Source organism: Trachurus japonicus, chromosome 2 (genome assembly GCF_045865225.1).
Source record: "Trachurus japonicus isolate A0001 chromosome 2, Traja_1.0".
Lineage (NCBI taxonomy): Eukaryota > Metazoa > Chordata > Actinopteri > Carangiformes > Carangidae > Trachurus > Trachurus japonicus.
Genome location: NC_140908.1, coordinates 3,828,944 through 3,852,975, shown reverse-complemented (window position 1 = coordinate 3,852,975; position 24,032 = coordinate 3,828,944). Strand labels below are relative to the sequence as shown.

The 24,032-nt window shown below is 44.7% G+C and overlaps 1 protein-coding gene across 1 annotated transcript; it reads right to left on the bottom strand.

Annotated features, from left to right (window-relative positions):
• Nucleotides 1-8,214: 8,214 nt before the first annotated feature.
• Nucleotides 8,215-21,636, bottom strand: LOC146990617 (insulin receptor substrate 2-like). The gene is made up of 4 exons (XM_085796005.1): nucleotides 18,740-21,636; nucleotides 17,886-18,397; nucleotides 10,257-11,388; nucleotides 8,215-9,647 (listed from the first exon to the last, which is right to left on the bottom strand). The coding sequence occupies exons 1-3, from the start codon at nucleotides 21,358-21,360 to the stop codon at nucleotides 11,384-11,386; spliced, it is 3,138 nt and encodes a 1,045-aa protein (XP_085652131.1). The 5' UTR covers nucleotides 21,361-21,636; the 3' UTR covers nucleotides 8,215-9,647; nucleotides 10,257-11,383.
• Between the last annotated feature and the right edge of the window lie 2,396 nt (nucleotides 21,637-24,032).

Genomic DNA, 24,032 nt, shown 5'->3' with positions numbered 1-24,032 from the left:
ATTAGCGAAAACGCCCGGACCACTTACTTCTGCTTTAAGTGTTCAGAGGTACAGCAGGCTATGCTCTTGTCCTGCAGGCAAGTAAAAGGTTAAGCACCAGAGGTTCATATTATAATAGCGGGATTTGGAGATTTTGCCTCATTTGGCAATGCGGTGAGAGCCAAAACATTTAGAGAAAAGTTCATAAAAATCTGGGGTTTAAAGAGGAATTTGAAAGGCACACATAAAATCCCACACTCTTGACAGGAGTGAACATGAAATGAATCCTGAAAAGTTTAAACATTGACGCCAATGGCAAGATAACATAAGCTTTTATTGTATCCTGAGGGGTAAACCGGGTTCAGACCCACTTAGCTGCTGCTAAAACAAACAGACAGACAGGTTACACTTCAAGAAAACAAGCTGATTCGCCCACATCCCATGCTTCAGTGTTAATGCTTAAATGCTTTAATGCATACTGATGCAAATCACATTTTGTAGGTGTTTAAATAAAGGTCGGACACAGAGGCAGCTGTAGTGAGAGGCTGCCTCACTAATATATTTACAGAGATGAGATTAGAGGAATGTAGAGGGGTTTGGACTCAGGCCAAAACTAGCAGGATAGCACAGCAAAGCAGGCAGTGCATATCTCAAGCAAATGAATTTCAGTTTCATTCTTCTTTTTCTTTTTTCTTTTGATCATTTTTGAGCAAAGTCAAATACTGTGAGTGCTAGGAGCTCACTGTTGAAGCTGAGTGGTTTAGTTTTTGGTGGCCTGAGCAGGTCATTCTGCTCCTGCAGGCTTCACTTTTCATCAAATGCATCAGGGGAGAGAGACAGCCACCAACTACTGCTAAAGCTGGGAGCTATAACAAAAGTTGAAAGTGCTTAACTAGTAAGTACAGTATTCAGTTTCTCTCTCTACTGCTGTGTTAACATGAAAAACAAAACATGGTTGATGCATGACTGAATATGGCCACTGTTATCCCTAAAGCAGTTATAGGTAATCAGTGAAAATAGGCTCATGCACGGGTTTCTGAAACCAAATTAAAATTGTGCATTGAGTTTAAAAAAAAAATGTAACTGTGATGTGTAGCTTTTAGGTCACCAGCAGCAGTATCATCCCAAATCCAGTGAGTCAGATTGGTTGTGTGCTGAGGGCCGCCCTCAATGTTGAACTGCCATGCTCCGCATTATAGGCTTAAGCTAATGCTTCATTAGCATCAGTGTCTCACTGACTCCACTCTGAAACAGCATCCGTCTCCACTACAGACCTGTTAGCATCACCAACGACGACGACGACGATGCAGGGCTGGAGGCTGAAGCATCAATAGTATAAAAGACATAAATTTAAATATATTTTGTTCATGTTATTACTCATCCAACCCGCACAGCAAAAAGGTTTGGAAATATTATACATGGCACCTAAAAAGTACTAATGTGTGCTGTCATTCATCTACATTTTTTCCCACATTGCTGGAGTAACTTAAGGGCGTGTTCACATCAAGCATGTTTGGTGTGGTCTGTTTAAATTCCTCAGTTTCCCCCATGTGAGAGCAGAGCCTGAACATGTGTCTCCAAACTGAGTCATGCAATAAAACTGCAGTATGTTAGAAGAGAGGCTGTATGCAACTTTTATTTACAAGGCCCAGTGTGACAACAAGAGAGAACAGACTGGTCGCACACAGTCGTGAAAATGCTCTTTATCTTTTTACAGCTCTGTGTTGGTCTTTCATTTTGTTTACTCTCAGGCGGTAAAGGTCAGACGAACATACAGATGGAAGCATGGATAAGCCGGCGTGTATGTGCATGACTGTATGTGTGCATCAAAGTCACCATTAGTCCTCCTAATCTCCCTTTGCGTGTTTTGGTTTTTGATTGTGACAGAAAACGCTGTGCTTAAAACTCTGATATCATGCAGAGGCAGTGTTTCATGACACGTGTGGATTACATCTGACTACACACATGATTCTGTTGGTTTTCCATGAATTTGAAGAGCTTTGTATAATTACAGGAAATAAAGCAAGAAATCTGCATTTCATGGTAAATATTGGATTAAATGACATAAAGACTAATGCAGTCCTTGATCTTTTTATTCATGCTGCGGTGTTGAAATATTAACTGCAAGAATTGACATAGTGAATGAGCCCTACAGACATTTTTAATGTAACGTCTAAATGCATTTTTAGTCTTCAGCTTAATGTAATGCCTCAATGGCATTTTTAACCTTTAGCATTTAGGTAAATGTCCAGATATTTTTTGCCTTTAGCTAAAAGCAATGACAAAAATTGGATGGGAAATTTGCTACACACATTTATTGTCACTAGAGGACATATTGAGTGCCATCCTTTTGTTTGTTTTTTAATTAAATTAATTTTCTTTTTTATGTTTATATCTTTGGCCACAGCTTTACTTTGTGTTAAGTGCTAATTAGCAAATGTTAGCATGCCAAGTTAATGCATTAGTGCAGTCGTGTAAATTTGAGTTCAAATTATGTTGATTTTTACGCCCTGAATGATATGAAAAACAAGAATGTGTTTTATGGGACTAATAGCGTTTGGTTTAGTAACACACTTCATGCTGTTAATTCTGTTCTGGATGAATCTGAATGATGTGCAAGGCAGAAAAACATCATGACATGGTGTTTTTGTATCATCAAGTATTAAACCTTAAGCAAATATCCATGTTTAAAGAGATCAGTTCAGAAATGCAGATGATTCTCATAAGCTTAAGGAAATATTGGATTACAATATTGGATCTGGAGAAAGAGAAAATATTTATCTTTCAGACGCTCATCATGATTGCAAACCATTATATCAAAGAGCCTAGCTAAGTTTCAGCCTAAGGTTGTACAGTGTAGTATATAATAGTTTTACCTCAACTCTTTACCCTCCAAACATTTAAAGCACGTGCAAACTCTTTGAAGACAACGCAGAGTAAAGGTTACGCTGTTTTTGTGAGACTGTGAATTTGCATATTTGCTTATTGGCCTGTGCAACCAGTGTGTGTTCACATGTTGAGCCCGAGGCCTTCAGTGACTTGTTTAACCCGACATGCTTCTGCTTTTCTAACCTGTTTGTCTCAGCAAAGCAAAGGCAGTCGCACACAAAAACATAAAGATCAGACTGAGCCTGCAAGCAGAACAATCCCAGACAAACCAGGACGTCTGGTCACCATATTTGACCCAACCAATGAGGGGAATTCTTCCTCCTGAGCAGCTTTGCCTCAAGAAACAAACACAATACCAGACTGAGTTTCCAGCTTGATAGGAATGGAGCCGAAGAAGAAAAACATGGGAGGTGCAGGTGGCTGTTATCTGTTACAACAACTGACTCCAAAACAGTAAATTCACACATATTGTTTCCTGCTTCCTTTATACTTTCAGCCTGCTCGTTATCATGCCAGCTCATCGGAGATATGAAAACATGAGTCATTTTATGTTTGGATCTTTTACAACAGTGTTTTCCTCCAGAATCATTTGTGCAAAACATGTTTATGAGCTGTGAAAGAGCATCGACTCACTCGGCTAATAATACAGTGTGTGTGTGTGTGTGTGTGTGTGTGTGTGTGTGTGTGTGTGTGTGTGTGTGTGAAGCAGCAGCAGGTTGGAGTCTTCCACTCCACTGCCAGCGTGGTAAACAGCAGCAGGAGTGTTTGCGAGCAGTGGGTGGGACCGAGGTTTCCACATGCTGTCCAAACACGTGGAGTCTGACTGTCATGGTCCAAGAGATACAGAGCTGCAGAGACTTGAGTTTTCCATTCACACACACACACACACACACACACATGCACTGAGTTTGAGAACTTTTTGACAAACAAATAATACTTATGAAGCATTAGTTATGATTAACTGTAGTTTTCAACAGCTAAAACTGAGAAGGCACAAGTCCAAGACAATTACTAGTGTTACCAAATGTGGTCCGGTCTCCGCTTTCAAGACATTTTTTATTAATAGCTGACAACTGAATCAAAGTTTCCATGAACCAAAATGACACAATAAAATGTTTTTTTTTTTAAAGTGAGGGCTGATAAAAGTCAACAGGTTCAGAGAGAAGACATGAATGCAGCAGAGTTGTTGTAACCTGTGAGACCTAAAGAGGCTGCAGGACATAATGGGACACAGTGTTCCCAGTCTTTTTGTTAGGATTTTTTTATTTCGAGACTATTGATGTTGATGCCTATATTATTTATATGCTCCTATTATTTACATGCACCTGTATTGGATTCAGTAGTGAAAGTCATTGATAGTGAACAAGATGGTTTTTCACTGAATATTCATTGTGTCTATAACTTTCCAGCTCATTATACAAACTAAACACTACAGTGAACACATTGAAAAGTGATGAGACAATCTCACTAGTTAGCATGTTAACTTTATTGTAGGAAAAGAAGTAATGCAAACAGGGCCGTTGCTAGGAATTCTGGGCCCCCTTAAAGAATACTAAAGTGGGCCCCTCCCCCTAACTTTTCCTTTTTTTTTCTCCTTAGACTACGTATGTATTATCGTTATTATTTAGCCTACTTTGTTTTGATGCTAATGCAGCATTACACTGCAAAAACTCAAGCATCTTAGCAAGAATATTTGTCTTATTTCTAGTCAAAATGTAATTTCTAGTCAAAACAAATCTCATTATACTTAAAATAAGACACATCATATTAAAAGTAGCTTGTTTTTAGACACTTTTTTACTTCTTTCAAGCATATTTTCACTTGGAATAAGTAGAAAAAATCTGATAGTGGAGCAAGTTTTTCTTCCAAAAAACTTACTTTCACTGGCAGATTTTTCTATTTATTGTGAATTTAAGTAAAAATTATCTAAAAACAAGACATAACAAAACAAGAAATAAGACAAATATTCTTGGAAAGATGTTGAGTTTTTACAGTGTACTATGAGTATTAGTCTTACGTAGAATAAATCAGTCATACAAAGATGGGCCCTACTGGGCACTGGGCCCCTAGAATTATCATCACCTTTCTCCCCTATACAGCGGCCCTGAATGCAAAACAAGGGTTTTAATTAGTATTTCCACTATCTCTGAAGAGTCTGCACTGGTAGATGAACAGCAGTTGATGCTAACCTAATGTAACAGCAAAACCTTCAAATAGCTCTAATAATATGGCTAAACGATAGTCTATATGACCTCATGGAGGTTAAAACTTCTTTATTTGCATGACAAACGCTATATATTTGATTAAATATGGTATTCTAAAATATATGTCAGTGTGTTATGTTTTCATGTGGGCTCAGCAGTGCCGTGCGCCTCTTTCCTAGCCACTGTGAAGAGCCAGAGCTGGCGAGTGTAAGTGGGTCACTGCTCCGCCCCGCTGCTGCGTGGCGGAGTTCAATGAGCCTGACTGAAACCCTCCTTAGGCTGATTCAGGGAGAAATAATGGGGCCAGCGACTCCCAATCCCCTCAAGAGCAGCAGCACAGCACGGCAGCAAGCTGGCAGGGAGGCCCAATGGAGCACAGGGTGGATGAGGAGGTTGCCAACGGAGCAGCTATTCTCCCTATAAGACCCACTCACATGCTCATAATAATCTATGGTGCATACCTCACATGCTGTTCTGGTGCACAGTACAAGACGTGCATTGAGTGCATACTTTTTATGAAGAGCATCGCCTTCTAACGCTCAGTTTCACGTGATTATTTGCTGCTAACCCAATTTCCCAGAAATGTCAGATTTCATATGACTGTTAAAACGTCATATAGGGAAGTTGTAGCTTTGTATTCCCATTGATAATGACATTTACTTCAGCTTGGACCGTTGTAATCAATGCTTCTACTGACTCTACAATGTGGTGCACATGTTCTTCTTCAGTAAGGGGGGCGGTGAAAACAACTCTAACTAATGAAACGTGATTGTAAAAGCAATAGCAGGCTCTGTGATCAATATCATTAATCACATCCAGCACCGTGATGCTGCTCCTTCACGTAAATGGAGGAAAACGACGGTCTCACTGTGTTTCACTGCTGTTTTCTGCACATTCATATCTGTTTAAGTCGGTGATTATAATGCAGTTGTTGGGTTTTAATATTGTTACGAACATCGCTTCAGCAAATATCTCATACAGACAGAGATGGACAGAGTACTCGACCCCAGTACTTGAGTAAGAGTACAAATACTACTGGTCGAAATTTACTCCGTTACAAGTAAAAGTAGCTCAGTCGACATGTTACTCCAGTAAGAGTAAAAAAGTACTTGCTTTTAAAGGTACTTATGTATCCAAAAGTACATGCTTTTAAATTTACTTTAAGTAAAAGTAAGAGTAAGAGTAAATTTTCTTATTTTTCACATCAATGAATTACTATATTTTTTTCTAAATGAATTTAAGGACCTTTTAACTCTTGTTTCTGAGAATGAACTCTTTGAAAGCAGCTGCACTGATGTGCTGCTTTTAGGGGTTAGGGTTTCCTTCTTTGACAAACACAGCTTGTGTCCAATAGGATTTTAGAAAAAAAAAACAAAGAGCAGACCTGAAAGTAACGAGTACTTTTCAGCCTTCCTAGAAATTAACTCGAGTTAAAGTAAAAAATATTTGTCTTGGAAATGTATTCAAGTAAGAGTAATAAGTACCAAAGAAATCTAATACTCAAGTAAATTTACTCCGTTACTGTCCAACACTGCATACAGACACACACACACACACACACACACACACACACACACACACACACACACACACACACACACAAGCAGCCACTGAGGGCGCTCCTCTGGCTGCTGTGTATTAATTAGCAGTATGACACTGTAAGTGGGGCTTTGCTCTGCTGCCAGGCAGAAAGCAGCCTTACATAAGACCCCACCACCGAGCCACCAGGAGGGACACAGTGTTCCTCACCCCCCGTCTGCACTGTCTGTCTGCCTGGAAAAAACAAAAAAACAACCACTTTCTCTCCCTTTTTTCTTTAATGAAACCTATTTCAGTGTGGAGGTAAACAACAGAAGACGACATAGAAAGAGGAGTCACTGGGTCAGGGACGTGAAAGTGAAATTTTCAGGCTTGTGCAGCGACAACAGTTGAAAAAAAAAAAAATGCAGTTTACAGGATGCTGCTTTGAAGTTATTGTGTGTGTTTGTATCTGATCTATTCTTGGATGTCCTAAAACTATTCCCCAAATTTAGAGTCACAATGAGAGAGTTCATCCGAGCTGTGCTGCTGCTCGGATGCAGACATGAAAAACCCTGTCAGCATCATATGATTTGGAAGTTTGATTGATTTGCTCTGATTTCTCATTTCAAATAACAAGCAGGATTGCTGTCCGGCTCTGGACAAGAAGGGTCTTTGTGGTCAGAGACGGGAGGTAAACGAGGGCAAACTCTGATAAAGCTGTGACAAAATATGTTTGGTTTGATTTAAAAGTGGAGTTGATGTGTCGTATTTCACGCACGTGCTGTTTCTTTACATAGCACAAACAAAATTCCCTTCACATGGGAGAAAGTGAAACCAAAATAATCTTAATGTGTGACTGGCTTGGGCTCTGTGCCATGTTTTGACCATTAATAAGTAACCATTGAGAATAATAACCGTCAGTGGTCAATCGTGCACACTAAGATAACTCCATAGGATCCCTGATAGCTGCATGTTGAGTGTGTGTGGGAGTCTGGACAGGTGAAAAGTGTTGTTTACTCCACCATGTGAACCTCCTGACCTCCCTGCTCTCAGTAACACAGTCTTTTGTGGAGACGCGTGGCTTGGCAGGAAGTCATTGGCTCAATGTGAGCTTCCTGCCTCGCTCTCCGTCGGCAATAAAAAACACTAACGGAGAGAGAAAGTGTCGCCTGGAGAGTCGAGCTCCTCGCTCTCCACAGGCCAAATGTATGATATTACAGTATGTTCCAAGTATTATGATACTTTTATGTTATTACATCAACGTATTTGAGTCTTCTAGAGAGAAAAATGAAGTGGCATATAGTAATATGACTTAAAACATATACAAAATAACATCGCTTTTACGATTTAAAACATAGAATAAACCCTTGTCCAATAAAATACACTTGGGTGGTGTTGCCTTACTTTGCTAATTCAATTTGCAAACTACTTGTGATAACATTTTACTGTTTTAAATTTGCCAATACACATTACATAGGGTTGTATGAACAATAATTGAATTAAAAATGTATTTTTTAATCCTAACTTCAGTGGATGAAATGTAATTCTGTAATGAAAAACACTGTATTTTTATTATGACAGACATAATCCTACTTGTGGAAATTGAAAAGTGAAGACAAGATTGTATCTCTTTAAATAAATTGATTTATTTCTGTAGGTTCCTATCCATAATCAGTACAGACAAAAGCAATACTTGACTACCAGATTTTTAAAAATCAGTATTATCATCTCTTGTGAGCATCACAATATATAACAGTATATTGATCTATGTACAATGGAAGACAACGACACATTCGAACTGAGTCAGTCCAAGATCGCTCTGTAAAAGAAGAATCTGTCCATGGACACAGAAGAAAAGGGAGAGGGAGGGGGGAGAAGCGCTCTGAGACATGTCAAGAAACAAAAGAGTTCCCAGCGATGAAAACAAAACACTTGGCAGAAAGAGAAATGTACAAGGAGCAAAAGAAAAAAAAACAAAAAAAACAACTTCTGCTCACCACGAAAAAAAGAAAAAAGAAAAAAAAATCATCGATGCAATGTTGCATTTGGTTCCACAGTTGTAAACTAGATTGTTTTTATGTCACTATTGCATATGCCATTAGGTAAAGTGTGTCAACAAGGCAAAAGAGATCTCTATAATAAAATAGACAGTTGTTTTTTTTCAGATAGTGAAGGAGGAAAGCATACAATACACTGTACACCCCAAAGCAAAAACCCCCGTCCCCTTCTTAAAAATCGGTAGCCAAAGTCTTTACACAGGAATATCATTGCAACAGGTAAAATCTAAGTCCATGTATTCTCAATAATCTTTTTTAGTTAAACTCTTTCTATTTACACAATATACACATTCAAGACTCTGAAGATAAATAGATACCAGCGTGGTACAAACTCCTATATTATTCACCTTTGTCAAAAAAAACAAAAAAAACCCATTTCCCCCCATGTTATTTATTTATTTATGTTTCTGTGGTGTTGCCACCAGCTCAGCGATACATTCAGACATGGTTTTAATTAAAGTTTTACAATCTAATGTACACTAGAAGGGTTTGTGAGCCAGGTGGAGTCGGCACAGAAGGATGTTGATGGAGGAGCTTTAAGATTTATACTAGTTAGAATTTAAAACAAACAAACAGTGGCAGCCATCATGGAGGTTGTGAGCTAATTTATGTGAAACCAACGTTTTACATTCATGTGATTTATCACATGTGGACTGGACACAGTTGCTGCTGTTGAGTTTACAGTTTCACTTTAAAAAGAGACTACTATGTAATGTTTAAAAAGAGGAAATAACACCAGTTCAATCTGATTGTCTGTGTCTCTTACAGTGGTTACATCGTGCGACTTGAACTTGTTGTAACATTACATAATTCTCTTCAGCCGGCTCTCCTTTCTTTACGCCGTCTCGTGTACAGTTCTATTTTCCAGACAGCTGAACCTCCATGATGGCGCCAGATGTGGCTCTTGGCCCCTCTTCTTCTCCTTCTTCGTCATCTACTACTATTTTTTTTTCTCGCTCCTCCCCTCAGTGCTTGTCCAGTACATGCTGATACCTCTCTCCCCTTAAAGGGATAGTTCACCCAAAATTGAAATTTCTCATTATCTACTCACCCTCATGTGGACTAAGGGCTGGGAGAAGTTTCAGAGTCCTCCGTGGCTTCTCTGAGTTACAGGGGGTCTCGGCGTAGCAGTGCATGTCCATATAACGGTTGCAAATGGATACCAACTGTCTTCGTAACAAAAAGACACACCAAAAAACATCCAAATACCTCCATGCTGCTCGTATGTAATGTCCGTCTTGTATTGAAGCCCCGAAATGCGAAACTGTCCCGAAAAAAATTAAATAAGTCTATGGTTCGTCCAAATTTGACGAACCGGGAAGAGGAGCTTCGAGAAGCCTCCGCTACAAACAAGCTTGAAATATAGACTTATTTAATTTTTTTCGGGACAATTTCGCATTTCGGGGCTTCAATACAAGACGGACATTACATACGAGCAGCATGGAGGTATTTGGATGTTTTTTGGTGTGTCTTTTTGTTACGAAGACAGTTGGTATCCATTTGCAACTGTTATATGGACATTCCCTTTGGACTCTGAAACTTCTCCCAGCCCTTAGTCCACATGAGGGTGAGTAGATAATGAGTGAAATTTCAATTTTGGGTGAACTATCCCTCTAAATTCGCCCGCTTGTTGACCAGAAAGTCGTCTGGATTGTGCCCTTTCTCACTGGCTCCACCCCTCTCTCCCCCCTTTTTTCCGTTTTCTCCTCAGCTCTACAGTTGTACCATCCTATGATATCACAGCAGGGCAGCCGGCGCTCAGCAGAGCAGAGCAGAGCAGCAGAGCAGCCGGCTGTAGGTTTGAAGGTAGGAGTGTGTGAGGTTTTTAGGCTCAAGTGACTGAGGAACTGTGGGAGGTACAGTGCATTCAGATGCCTGGTAGTTGTGGGGTCTGAGTTATAAAGACATGCATAACTCTTAAAAGACATTTAGAAATATACTTCTTTAAGTCCAGCGTTTTGATTGGACGAAAAAATAAACTAGGTTAGAATAAATAAGAAATTAGTAATTAAGAAAATACTTTACGATAAATCAGATCTGGAGCAGCCGCGCTTTACTGTACATTTCTGAAATAATATATTTTAATGGTAAACTATAGGCTTTTTACTTTCCACAGAGAATAACAATATAGAGATGTCGGTCCAAATAGACATACCATAATAGAATATTTATCTGTCATTTCATAGAAAACATAAGGACAATATAGACATTAAGGCATCGGGTAGGTCTTATCAGACATTCATCTTCCAAAAATAAATAAAATATCTAATCTAAATATTATTATATACTCAGTGTACCGTGGTGTCCTCGCTCTATAGTCGCTTTGATTGTTCGCTGACACACCAGTCGCTCGTACTTTCCCACACACGCACTCACACAGGTGGTCGTGAAAACCACCCTCAAGTAAATAAATAACGTCCGTGGTACCGTGTTATTGTCTGACTATCTTTGCTTCTGTGCTTGCGCCAAAAAAATGAGAGCGCAGGAAACATGACACACACACACACACTTGTCCTGCCTTTAGCAAACTCAACAACATGCATAGATGGTGGCATGCTTGCTCTCCAAGGTGTGTGTCTCCATGTGTGTGTGTTTGCCGAGGGTCCAGACAGTCTTTTAGGGGCAGCGTTGATCTGAGTTCTGTCTTTCTTTCTTTTTCTTTTTCTTGTTTTCCTATAAATGGAGCAGCAGCAGGTTGGTGAAGACGCCGAAGCCAGAGGACGGTGTCGTCGCTCAGTCTGAAAAAGACAAGACAGAAAGAAAAAGGGAGAGTTAAGACTCACGTTGATGCAGTTATTTCACAGATATAATCCCATAATGCGCATTTGTAGCCATTTTTTTTTAGTATACAAAACGTCATCACACAACATTTGCAAAGCCTAATTTTTAAGATATTGTGAAATCCCTGCTGCACTCGTCTGAACTATTGATAAGAGCCGGGGAAGCTGCTGAAGGACGGTGGTGGGGGGAGGATGGAGGATGGCCCCAGCAGTTGTTGTAATTACATAATCTGGGATGTGGATGTGGATGTGGATGTGGAGTGATGGGGGTTGGGTTAAGGGGGTCTCCTGTCGCGCTGCCGTGTTGCTATGGACACACGGTGAGCAGGGGAGGACCAGTTAGCAGCAGCAGCAGCAGCAGCAGCAGCAATAAGCCGTGCAGCAGCAGATGATGCTACAGACAGAGAGAGAGAGAGAGAGACTGCAGTAGCAGCAATGTGGATAATTACGTATAGGGTTGATTTGCTGTGTGTGAGTGTGAGTGGAGGAGGGGGCAAAAGAGCTAAGAAGGAAGGATTTACTTTAAGTCAAAGGGTGAGGACGGGGCACCAAGAGACGTTCAGGGCTCTCGTCTTCAATGTGAGACTAAACCTGCATCGCACTGGGACACTTGTATCACTGCGAGGCTGATGAAAAAAAAACATCGCTTCACCAAAAAAATGTGCAGCGGTCACAGGCTGAAAACTGAAGCTGTAAATTCCTGAAAAACTGCTGTTTTTTGTTTTTTTGTTTTTTCAGCCCATTCACTTATATAGAAAAAAGAAGGCAAATCCACATTTCTCTTTTATTATAATTACAGTACAGGTTGTTTTTTTTAATAGATGTGACGCAGGAATGACGGCTGAAATGCAGTGATGTGAAACCTCCTGTATCTTTTATATTACACTGTTTAACCCTCCTGTTGTCCTTCTGGGTCCTTCCTTCTTTCCTTCCTTTCTCCCTTCCCTCTTTCCACAATCCTTTTCCCCTTCCTTCCTTCCCTTCGTCCTTACTTCTTCTTTTGATCCAATTCACATGGTCTGTTCCCTCCCTCCACCTTTCTTTCCTTCCCTTGTCCCTTCCTTCTTTCCACAATCCTTTTTGCCTTCCTTCCTTCCTTCCTTCCTTCCTTCCTTCCTTCCTTCCTTCCTTCCCTTCGTCCTTTCTTCTTCCTTCTTTTTTGACCCAATCTGTTTCCTCCCTCCATCTATCTTGCCTTCCTTTTTCCTTCCTTCTTTCCCTTTGTCCTTCCTTCCTTCCATCTTTCCCTTGGTCCTTCCTGCCTGCCTTCCTTCCTTCATTCCCTTCATCCTTCCTTCCTTTCGTCCTTCCTTCCTTGACCCAGGAGGACAGCAGGATGGTTGTACTGTTACTATGTGGTTGATTATTGCTGTTATATTCTATCTATCCTCTTAGATTTCCATTGATTTATGAGTAAATTGCAATAAAACCAAACATGGACATGCCAAAGTGAACAAATGCCGACACCTTGAATTACGCAGACACCCCCCCCACCCCTTCCCCAGCTGCTGTCTGTGGAGTAGCCGCTGGCTCGGCGCTGATCTAACCTCCCCTGGCCGTCTAATCTGGCCTGCAGAGGCTGTAATCTCATCTGGAGCCGTGGCTGGCTAAATGTGGGGAACGCTGGCCACGCAGTTATCTCACAGCTAGCGCTTCTGTCTGGAACATCCCGGCCTACTTTAGCCCCCCGCCTCCCTGTGCCATGACACACACACACACACACACACACACACACACACACATAACCATATAAACACACACACACCGCCTGGAAACTCTGACACAGGAGCCTGCGGTGTTACGTGTGCATGTTTGTTCTCTATGTATCAGGCAACATGGCATTTCTGGATTTCTTTGTGGCTTTGACTTCCCTTTGTAAGAACTCAGCTTCAGTGCATCTGGATGCGAATAAACCATTTAACAGCTTATGTGTGTGTGTGTGTGTGTGTGTGAGAGTGTGTGTGCAACGGTGCAACAATCACTGGGTTTCTGTTAAATGTCATAAACTGATGGAATAAAGTGACGATTTCCTCAAAAATTCATTTTAAATGGATTTATTGTGCGTTTTGTCTATTTTTCATGTCATTATATTATCATATCTGCACTATTAGCACAATATCAATATAACATTTTGTAAATAAAGTTGTAATTGTAAGCACAGGTGTCACTATTCTGCCTCGTAAATCAGTGATGGCGCGATGACGTAAGAGTCAAACACACCTTCGTATCGCGGCCTGGTCTACTGAGCATGCTCAGAGCCGGTTAGGGATGCATGGCTGCTCAACTCGACCCCTTTCGCTCATTGCCTCTGCTGCTACACACACACACACACACACACACACACACACACACACACAACACCGGAAATGCATGAAGCATAAATAAATAAATAAATATATATAACACGAGCTGCCAGTAGGCTGCGTGCATCATCTCTGCAGTGACATCATCCAGTTGCGATACGAGAGGCCGAGTGACGTTCAGAGGAAGCAGGATTTGAGAAGATGGGCACGAATGTTTTTAATCTGGCCGATGAATTGCGTGCACACACACATACACACACACACACACACACACACACACACACACACACACATACAGAAACACTCACTGCTGATGGTCATGCATGCTCTCTGCAGCCTGTGGGCGCGGCAGATGGTGGACCGTCATTAGTGGAAGGATAGTGAGTAAGTACAAGAGTGTGTGTGTAGATGGTGTGTGCATGTGTGTGTGTGTGTGTGTGTGTGTGCATAAGAGCCATATAGTGGCATCATGTATGTGCTTACATGCGAGCGTGGGCACAGGCAGGGAAATCAGTGTAATGAGAGTGTTTGTGTGTGAAGATCAACCCGAGTGGCAGGTGTTTAACCCCCCCATGGCCATCTGCCATTATCACTAAAGAGAGACCCTCACCTGGTTGATTTATTTTTTAAAGGGATAGTTCACCCAAAATTCAAATTGCACTCATTATCTACTCACCCTCATGTGGACTAAGGGCTGGGAGAAGTTTCAGAGTCCTCTGACCAACTGTCTTCGTAACAAAAAGACACACAAAAAAACATCCAAATACCTCCATGCTGCTCGTATGTAATGTCCCTCTTGTATTGAAGCCCCGAAATGCAAAATTGTTCCGAAAAAAATTAAATAAGTCTATATTTCAAGCTTGTTTGCAGCAGTTCGCATGTTTTTTGGTGTGTCTTTTTGTTACGAAGACAGTTGGTATCCATTTGCAACCGTTATATGGACATGCACTGCTACGCCGAGACCCCCTGTAACTCAGAGAAGCCACGGAGGACTCTGAAACTTCTCCCAGCCCTTAGTCGACATGAGGGTGAGTAGATAATGAGTGAAATTTGAGTTTTGGGTGAACTATCCCTTTAAATACTTCATGCATCCATCCACACTGAGAATGATCTATGTTGGAGTGGTCACAGAGCAGAAGCAGGAGGCGAGATAGCGGTATTAGTCAGACGACGACGACGACGACGACGACGACGAAGGGGCTGGAAACTGAGACGGCTGACTTGGCTAATCTGGGTCTGGTACAGAACATCCACCTGGCTGAGCTGCTGCGAGCCGGGGGCCGCTGGAGGAGGAGGAGGAGGAGGAGGAGGAGGAGGCGGACAGCTCGGGTTAGGGCGGAGGTAAACAGAGTCACATGGCCTGGCTGGCTGGCTGACAGGACAAGAGGTAAACAAATACCTGACCCTTATGCCAGGCGTTAAGACATCTAAGCTGACCTGCAGGTGGAGCAGAGAGGAAGAGTGTATCCAGCTGTCAGCCGCTTTTTGTTGACCGGGGAGCAGCTCAGTCACGTTTCACATGGGTCTTGAGGGGGCGAGGGGGGGTAAATGCTAAATTCCACGGGGCAGCAAGGGGCTTTGATCCTGACAAACACGTCTTCCTTAGTCGGCAGCTTTTCATTCCAGCCAAAACTGTATTTTCACTAACGGTGGAGCTTGAACCTGTCTGGCGGTCTTCCTGCTGATTTTATATTGTTTTTTATTATTATTTCATATTATTTTTGATTAATTATTTCATTATTTTTCAATTAACTTTATTTTTCACCTCCCTAAGTTGTCATTTTGGAAACTTGCATTGTTATACTGTTGCTGTTTGCTGCAGCACAAATGTAAATGTCCCCACTGTGGGACAAATAAAGGAATCTTACTTACTTACTTTACTTGTGCAGTGGATTTTGTTTAGGTAAAAAAAAAAGAAAGAAAGAAAAGCAAAATAAATAAAAAGTTTCAAGAAAAAAGAGGAGGTGGAGAAAGAAAAAGAAAAAAACAGCGCACTTTGACCTGGTTCAACCCGCCTCGCCACACAAGCAGAGAGAGGGACTGAGTGTTCGGTAAACAAGCGGCCCCGGGTTTGCCGTCCCATAATGCACCTTGGCTGAGTGGAGGTGGAGGTTGGGGCTTCACCAACGAGTTTGTTTGTTACTTTAAAAAGCCCTTGCTGCCCCTACCTCCTCATTCTACTGCCCCCCTCCCCTCCTACCTCCTCCTCTGCTTGTCTTACTTCTGCTAAGTGAACAGCCTAATGAGGCGGAAGGGCAGCGGAGTGCACGTGCCATCCTGCCCCATTATGCACGCATTCATTCGCTCCCCCACAAACAGTCAGGGCGAGCGAGCACTGGAAAACAAAACAGGCCTCTCTCTCTCTCTCTCTCTCTCTCTCTGCACATCCCTGCCAGATTCACGGATGCGAGCTCAGCTACGCCACTGGAAAAAAAAAAAAAAAAAAGAGGCCAAGAGACGGAGAAAAACAGCCCCTGACTGCTCTGCATGTGTACGTGCTGCAGTCCACATGTACATGTATGTGCCTCGCTCTTTTTTCCTCTCTTCCCCTCCCCTTCCACATGTTCAAAGAGTTTGGAATGTGGAGACAGTGTGGAGATAAACAGACAAACATGTAATGTAACTGTATAATTAATTAAGGCAGTGCATTCCTCTTAATTATTATTATGATGATGATTATTATTATGATGATGAGCATCCTTTTCTGTCCCTGTGTGTTCAAATGGAAACTTGAGGCCTTGTGGTCGAAATAAAAGCCGCTTTCTATTCAAACGGCCCTGGAGCTGGTGGTAGGTGGGGTGGGTTTGGTGACACACACACACACACACACACATACACATACACACAAAAACAGCCCCTCCCCTCCCTCTCTGCCTGGAATGTGGACCGTGACATCCAGTTACCTGATGGCCGCATAGCAACTTGCCCGCTTTGTTGTTTTCCCTCACTTTCCCTACAAGGACACACACACACACATACACACATACACACTTGTGCAGGGCCTCACATGTCAGCGTACAACACACACACACACACACACACACACGGCTGTAGGTGCTCACAAACACACGTGCTTTCGCTTGCGTCCAATAACTGGCATGAGGGTCAAACTTGACTTTAATGTCAACACTCTGGCGTCCCTGTGTTCTCTGTTTACACCGTCTGCCTCTTCCTCCTCCTCCTCCTCCTCCTCCTCTTGCTGCTGCTGCCACGGCTTCAATTTGCCCAATTGGGATATTCTGGGATGTGCTATTGATCATGGGATGGTGGGAATAAGGGGGTCCACAGAGGTCACATTGATGTGCAACACACACTAATGCCTACCCAACTGAAAAACAACAGCCGGAAACGCCCGCAGCTCTGTGTGACATTACAACTGACAGGAAGCTTTGACTAGTATCAGCCCAGAGGCATTATGCTAATAACAGGCCCTAGTTAACCACTAGTTAAAGATAAACTCTTTTTAGGGCTTATTATGCTTATTTTTTTTGTTATTTTGGATTTAAAAAAACTTGAATTTCCCACTAGCGTCGGTGGAACGCTGAAGTCCACTTGTGTATTTTTGGTTGATCTGCAGCCCACAACAGAGGCAGCGAGCGAAGGCAAGGCAGCGTCCTGCTCCGTCATAGTGCTTGTTGTTTACTTCAGAGAGCCCTCAGCCCGGTCACGTTTCATAGCAGCCTCGTGCTGCGTTCACGTGTGCCGGAAAATACCAGGAATTAACAAATACAGATGATCAGAAGAGCGGTGAAGAAGAGCGACCGCATCTCTCCTCCTCCTCCTCCTCCTCCTCCTCCTCCTCCTCCTCTTCATTTGGACTCTGACTCACTAGAGTAAACACAGGGGCACCGCTCTGTTTTCAGGCGTTCAGGGGCAGGAGATTACGAGGGGCACCTGAAGGCAGCATCAGCACCACCTACTTGTATTGTGTGCTTTGAAAAATCCCCAGTTAGTTTGCATTTGAATCTATAGAGGAAATGCACGTTCGTTCGCCTCTCGTATTTGCCTGCGAACTGTACAGACAGCTCTGCGTCCATATGAAAACACTCTAAGACCTCCTTTAAAATAACAATACCCACAATGCAGTGCACAGAGCTGAAAAGTTAAGGTGAATTACTCAGCAGAAACACATCTGACATCGATTTGACTCACCTTTGGCAGTAGTGGCGGCCTCTTTGAATCCCAAGCAGACATATGGCGAGCTGTGTAATCCATTGATACCCCCTTTACAGCTGCTGGTGGGTTTGAAGCCAACCAGGTCTTCGCATTTCTCCACGTCCCTGTTGTCCAGCAGGTTCAAGGCGATGTAGTTGAGTCCGTTGGGGTAGCCAGCTGCCGCCGCTGAAGTCTGCCGGCTCACGGGGCTGCAGCCGTACTCCTCGTCGGAGCCCTCGCTGCTCCGGGACGAGATGTTCTCCACCGAGCTGTGCCTCTTCACCGCGTCGCCCCGGGCGAACGAGGGGAACACCGGCGTCACGGTGGCGGTGGAGGAGAAGGTCTCGGAGCTGTGGCGCCGGCGGCCCTGAGGGTTGGCCCGGATCACCTTGGCGGAGCAGTCAGGGTCGACCGTGGAGGACGAGGCGGCCCCCAACAGGAAGACCCCGATGCTTTCTGGGACGCCCTGGTCCTCCAGAGAGAGCCTCCTCTCCCTGCCACTCTGGTTGCTGGTGGATTTTCAAAATAAGATTATTATTATTATTTACATGTATTATCATGTAGTTTCCACTTTCTTATTGTGAATTCACACAAAAAACTGAACTCATCAGCCTCTTGTTTCCATATCTGAAGGATCACATCATCAGCGTTTATAGTGTTGACGCTGAGGCTGAGCAAAGCAGTCTGGCTTTTTTTTTATTATTCAGAGGAATTAAAATGCCTGTGAGCTGTTCTCCTAGTAATCGACTCACTATTTTCAGCCTGTGATAAATCCCACAGCCAGACTGTTGTAATAGATGATAATAAATCAGAAGACTTTCCCCCCTCCCTCCCTCCCTCCACAGACATACCTCACTGCGCTCTGAGGAACGAGCTGTGGGGGCGAGCTGGTCATCCCGAACGTCATCTCGGTGTAGTCGTTTTTCATCTCGTTGCTCAGGCCCTGCGACCCCTCCTGGTAAACCCCGTCTTCCTCGGAGCAGGGGCACATGGGCAACACCGGAAACGCGGCCAGACGCTCGGCAGCAGGAGCGCCGCCGGCGGAAGAGGAGGAGGAGGAGGAGGACTGGCTCTCCGTGGAAGCAGCAGCAGCGGCGGAAAGCGGCGGGGGGAATCTGGGGCCGCTGCTGAAGTCGATGTTGATGTATTCCCCGGGGCTCCTCGGCTCTCCGGGGGGCAAGGGGTGCTCGTGCATGCTGGGGAGGGTCCTCAGGGTGTCGAGGGAGAGCCGGTTGGGCCGCCCCAGCCGCCCCCTGTACGACAGGTTGTCCACACGGCCGTGCCTGACGGGAGAAGGGACCGAGGGGCTCAGCGGCGAGGTGGGCTGCATCACCGAGTAGTAGTCGGACTCGCCTCCGCCTCCGCCTCCTCTCTGCCTCAGGCTCTGGGGGCTCATCAACACGTACTGGCCCCCGCCGCCGCTGTCGTCGTCTTTCCTGGAGGCCTGGAGTTTCGCAGGTAGCGTGGCCGACCTCACCGGCGCGGGTTCGGCAGCAGCGGTTGCGGCGGCGAGGAGGCCCAGGTAGTAGTCGGGAGGCGTCTGGAGTGGAGGGGGGTTTCCAGGCGACATGTTCATGTATTCGCCGTTCCTGTCCGGGCTCTCGATGGAGGATTTGGAGCCGCACCACATCCGCATGTAGCCGCTGTCCTCTAGGGAGCTGCTGCAGGGCGAGTTGGTTTTGTAGCCACTGCCGCCACCGCAACCGCCGCCCCTGGGGTTCACGATCTGTTTTGGCGCCGAGACGCACATGGGGCTCATGGGCACGTAGTTGTCTCCCTTCCCGGACTGCGGCCCGACGCCGGGCGTCATCGGCATATAGCCGTCGTCGCCGAGGTTGCTGCTGGAGCTCCTGGAGGAACCGATCTCGATGTCGCCGTAGTCTTCGGGGTAGCACACTTTGGGCGAGGCGGAGTGCGAGTTCTGGCCGTGCGCCATCCTCATGAGCGTGTACTCGTCCAGCGAGGCAGAGGACAGCGGCGCCACCACCCTCTGCTGGCGCGGCGTGGTGAGGGAGTGCGTCCGCTTCCTGTAGGCCTTGTCGAAAGCGAGGCCACCATTCGCCCCCTCCATGATCATGTAGCCGCAGGGGTCGCTGATGTCGCGGGACGGCGGCGTGCTGCTGCACAGCGAGTCGGGGGTGTCGCTGCGGGTCAGCGGGAGGAACTTGGGGTCGCCCGGGCTGCAGCTGTAGTCGTCGCACAGCATGAAGCCGGCGGTGTCGCTGAGGGAACCGGAGATGGAGGCGCTGCAGCTGAAAGGCCGTCTCGCTTTGTCCGGAGTGGAGACCCCGGCGCCACCGCTACCTCTCGGCGACATGCTGATGGGGCTGGAGGCGACCGGCGGCGAGTTGGACACCGGCATGGACCTGCTGTGGTGCAGGTTGGAGGACGACTCCAGCATCCTGCAGGTGCGTCCGCTGCTGCTGAGCGTGTGCGACCGGCTCAGGTGGTTGGTCGGGCTCCCGTTCATGTCCACGGATATGGACATGGACACCGGCCGGGTCACGCTGCCGTCGCCCTCGCTCGCCGTTCTGACCCGGCAGGACGTGAACTTCCTCCCCGGGGACGTGGCCACCGCCATGCTGTCCGTCCTGGACCTCCGCACCAGGCCGGTCTGGCTCGGCGGGAGGTTGTTGAGGTTGCGTCGTGTGGGGACGGAGATGGGGTTGGTGCTGGCCGACTGGCTCTTGCTCCTCGGCCTGAACTCCGACAGCTCCTTCATGGCCTTCATGGCCTCCAGGATGGTCTCGTGGATGTTCTGGGCCACCACAGAGTCCTCCGCCTGCATCCAGAACTCCCCCGGCCCGGTGACAGCCGACCGGCCCACCTCTATGAAGAAGAAGCTGTCCGAGTGGCCACATCTGCGGATGTTCATGAGCTGCAGACTGACAGCTGCTGTCTCAGAGTTCAGTTTGACGAAGCTGATGGTCCGGCTGGACAGACACAGCCTGTACACTCCGGTCAGGTTCTTGATCTGACCCAAGCCCTTGGATTTCAAGTTGACCTGCCATACCTCCTTGTAGGCAGCTATAGCCGGGGTAATGAGTCCATAGCTGGCCTCCTCGAAGCCCACCAAGGAGGAGGTGGATGCTGGGCTGTCGTACACCTTCCCCTCTGCTATCAAATCAGTCAGCACCGTGTACCAGCTCTCCTGCTCCTGCTCGTTGTCCGCAGCCACGGCAAAGTACTCGTCCTTGGTGTAGAGGGCGATCAGGTGCTTGTGTTTGGCGTCGGCTCGTTTGTTTACGCACAGACACGAGTCCAAAGTTATCACCCGTTTGGCGGCGGACTTGTTTCTCCATTTCTTCTCGCTCTCATAGTACTCCAGCCGGGCAGGGCAGCGCTCCGTCACCTCCCGCAGCACGAAGAAGCGCCTGTGTCCGTGTTTCTGCTTCCTCAGGTACCCGCACTTCTTCACCCCGGTCGTCCCATTTGATAACAGGTGTCCTACCGTCGCCGGAGGACTTGCCATTTTCGATCCACTTCTCTTCTCAAGTTCAGATAAGCCTTTCCTCTCCTTTTTTTTCTTCTAAATTGTCCTTTAAAAAATATATATATGTAAGCCTATAGGCTATCGCAACAAAAACAAACTTAAAAGGTTATTATTTTCTGCAGCTAATCCATATCAGACAGCGATGTGAGTGTCCGCTGTCCGAGGAAAAACCGCAGAGCAGCCGGGGAGCAGAGCAGAGCAGAGAGCGATCTGATCCTGGAGAAAAACAACATGTGACGCTGCTGCTCTAAATACAGAATAAAACACAGAGTCATAAGGGGGCGGGGCTTCCTGCAGGGGCCGTGCCTGTCAATCATCAGGCTGCGGCGATGCCCATTGGCTGCTTTTCGTAAATTCGGTGCACGCAAGCCCCACCCCCCCTCCCCCTTTTTGCTTTGCCCAACTGTTCTCTCTCTCTCTCTCATGTAGAAACTGAAATAATGTGGAGCCTCATTGAATAACATTGAGTTTCTGTTTTTCCTACTGTAAGATAAAGGCACAGTGCACACCCACACAAACACACAAACACACACACAACTCTTGTTTATATTTATCTTATTGCATCTTAATTCAAATACTCTTCTTCTTTTAATAATAATAATAATAATAATAATAATAATATAATAGCCTGATAATTATTGGCAGTTTAAGATGAGGCCATTTGGATCAATGAGGCTCTGAAATGTGCAGTATAATGCTGTATTGTATTGTAACCCTTCATTTCTCAGGCACCAACATTGTAAACAACTCTGACGTCCCACTTGTTATATAAGGATTATTGTGGCCTATTTTTAAACCTGTGGGTATTCCTCTTCAACTGGAACCTGGCGTTGCCTCTTTCATTACCTCACTGTTTATTCTCTGCTTCAACACTACACGGATGCCCACATTAGGTAATGATGATAATAACCATTATCTAATCAAACATGTTGATTGTTTTCTATTTAAAATGAGAAAATATTAGAAGAGAGGCCACATTTTTATTGTGTATGGCTTTATACTATTTCAAAATTAGGCTGCACCTTTACACCTTGCACCTTTTTATTTCTAAATGTTGTTGTTAGATGAAAAACAACCATCTCATAGAAGGGGGAATGACTCGCAAGTGCGTCAGAGGCTTCAATGGAGCAAGAAGCTGCAGAAATGCTGCCATCATCTGGCTGCTGAGGTTCTCCCTGTGGATACAGTACAGTACCTGTCCCTAAACTTGATTTAGCCATCACAACAGAACTTTATTTTACAACAAAGCATGTGCACATCGTTGTCGTCGTCGTGTGAGGCAGGGAAGGGGCCCGGAGGAAGCTAACAGACATCTGCTCATCAGATCATCTCGGTAATTATGTGTTTAATTCTCCCTGTGATCTTCAGGATCATCAGTCATGTCCATGCTGGGGCAAAAACATACACTTGGATTGTTTTTTTTTTTTTTTAATAATCTCCCCACAAGCAGATTACACCTCCACCATTGAGGTGTCAGTGTGAATTAGAGTGTACAGAAACAACAGGGGTGGATTGGGGGGGTTTGCTTCTTAATGAGCATATCTACCCCCTTAAACAAACACATAGATACCCCAGATTAAGGGCAATCCTTTCCTGCTATAATCACTATTGTTCTCATTATTGTTATTGTCACTGTCAGTGTGTGTGTGTGTGTGTGTGTGTGTGTGTGAGATCTTGGGGGACATTTGGCCGCTGCTTATTTTTCTGTTGTTGCACAAGTGTTAATTTATGGGGGCTAAGCCCAACAGCAGCATGTGTTTTCAGCATTAGCAGTCACCTATAATCTGAGATATGAGCAAAAACACAAACACCTCCGCCAGGATTTAGCTGTGCATAGCATTTGACTGCAGATATAAACAGCCTGGGGGGCAAAAACAAGGGAATGAAAAGATTATTTCTGACATTTAACTGGCAAATATGTACAGTGCAATTATTTGGCAAAGACACGGTGGGAATATCGCTGAAGATTTTTGTTTTGCTGTCGTATGATCCATGAGATGTTGCGTACGGATACATTCCCACAGGGTTTATTTCCACACTAATCTGCATGTTTTCTGCCCCCTCCCCTCCCTGCAAGCCACAACTCAGGACTTTTTATTTGACTTATTACAATCTTCCCAACAATGATTTTATTATTTTTGCTGTACTTGTACTTTAACTTTTTGTCCACGAAAATAAACTTTCTGTTCCTTTTATGCACGTGGATTCAAATACCAGCGAAGTGAAACATCAGCAAATTAGGAGCTCTTCTAGCTAAGCGGGATATTTTTGGATTCTTTCCACTGTTGGTTAATTTTCAACTCCAGTGTGAATACGCCTGAGGACAGACGTAGGAACAGTTGTAGAATAAATTGATGTAATGACTGTAGTGGGCTTATTAGTACAAGTGGTAATAGCAGAGTTGGTAGTGTGAGTATAGGACATAAAGTACCAGTGTTATTTGTAGCCCAGGTGAAGAGTTTGCTGGCTGGACAACAGCAACAACCACAGGCCTGCATATGTGTGTCAAACTTCCTGTATTGATTGTCACTGGACCGACTCCAAATGAGCCTACCAAGCCACCACTGTTACCACCACTAACATAAAGCAATTCAAAATATTAATAAAAAAGTATTTAGCAAAATAGAAAACCATGGTATATTTATATGTAT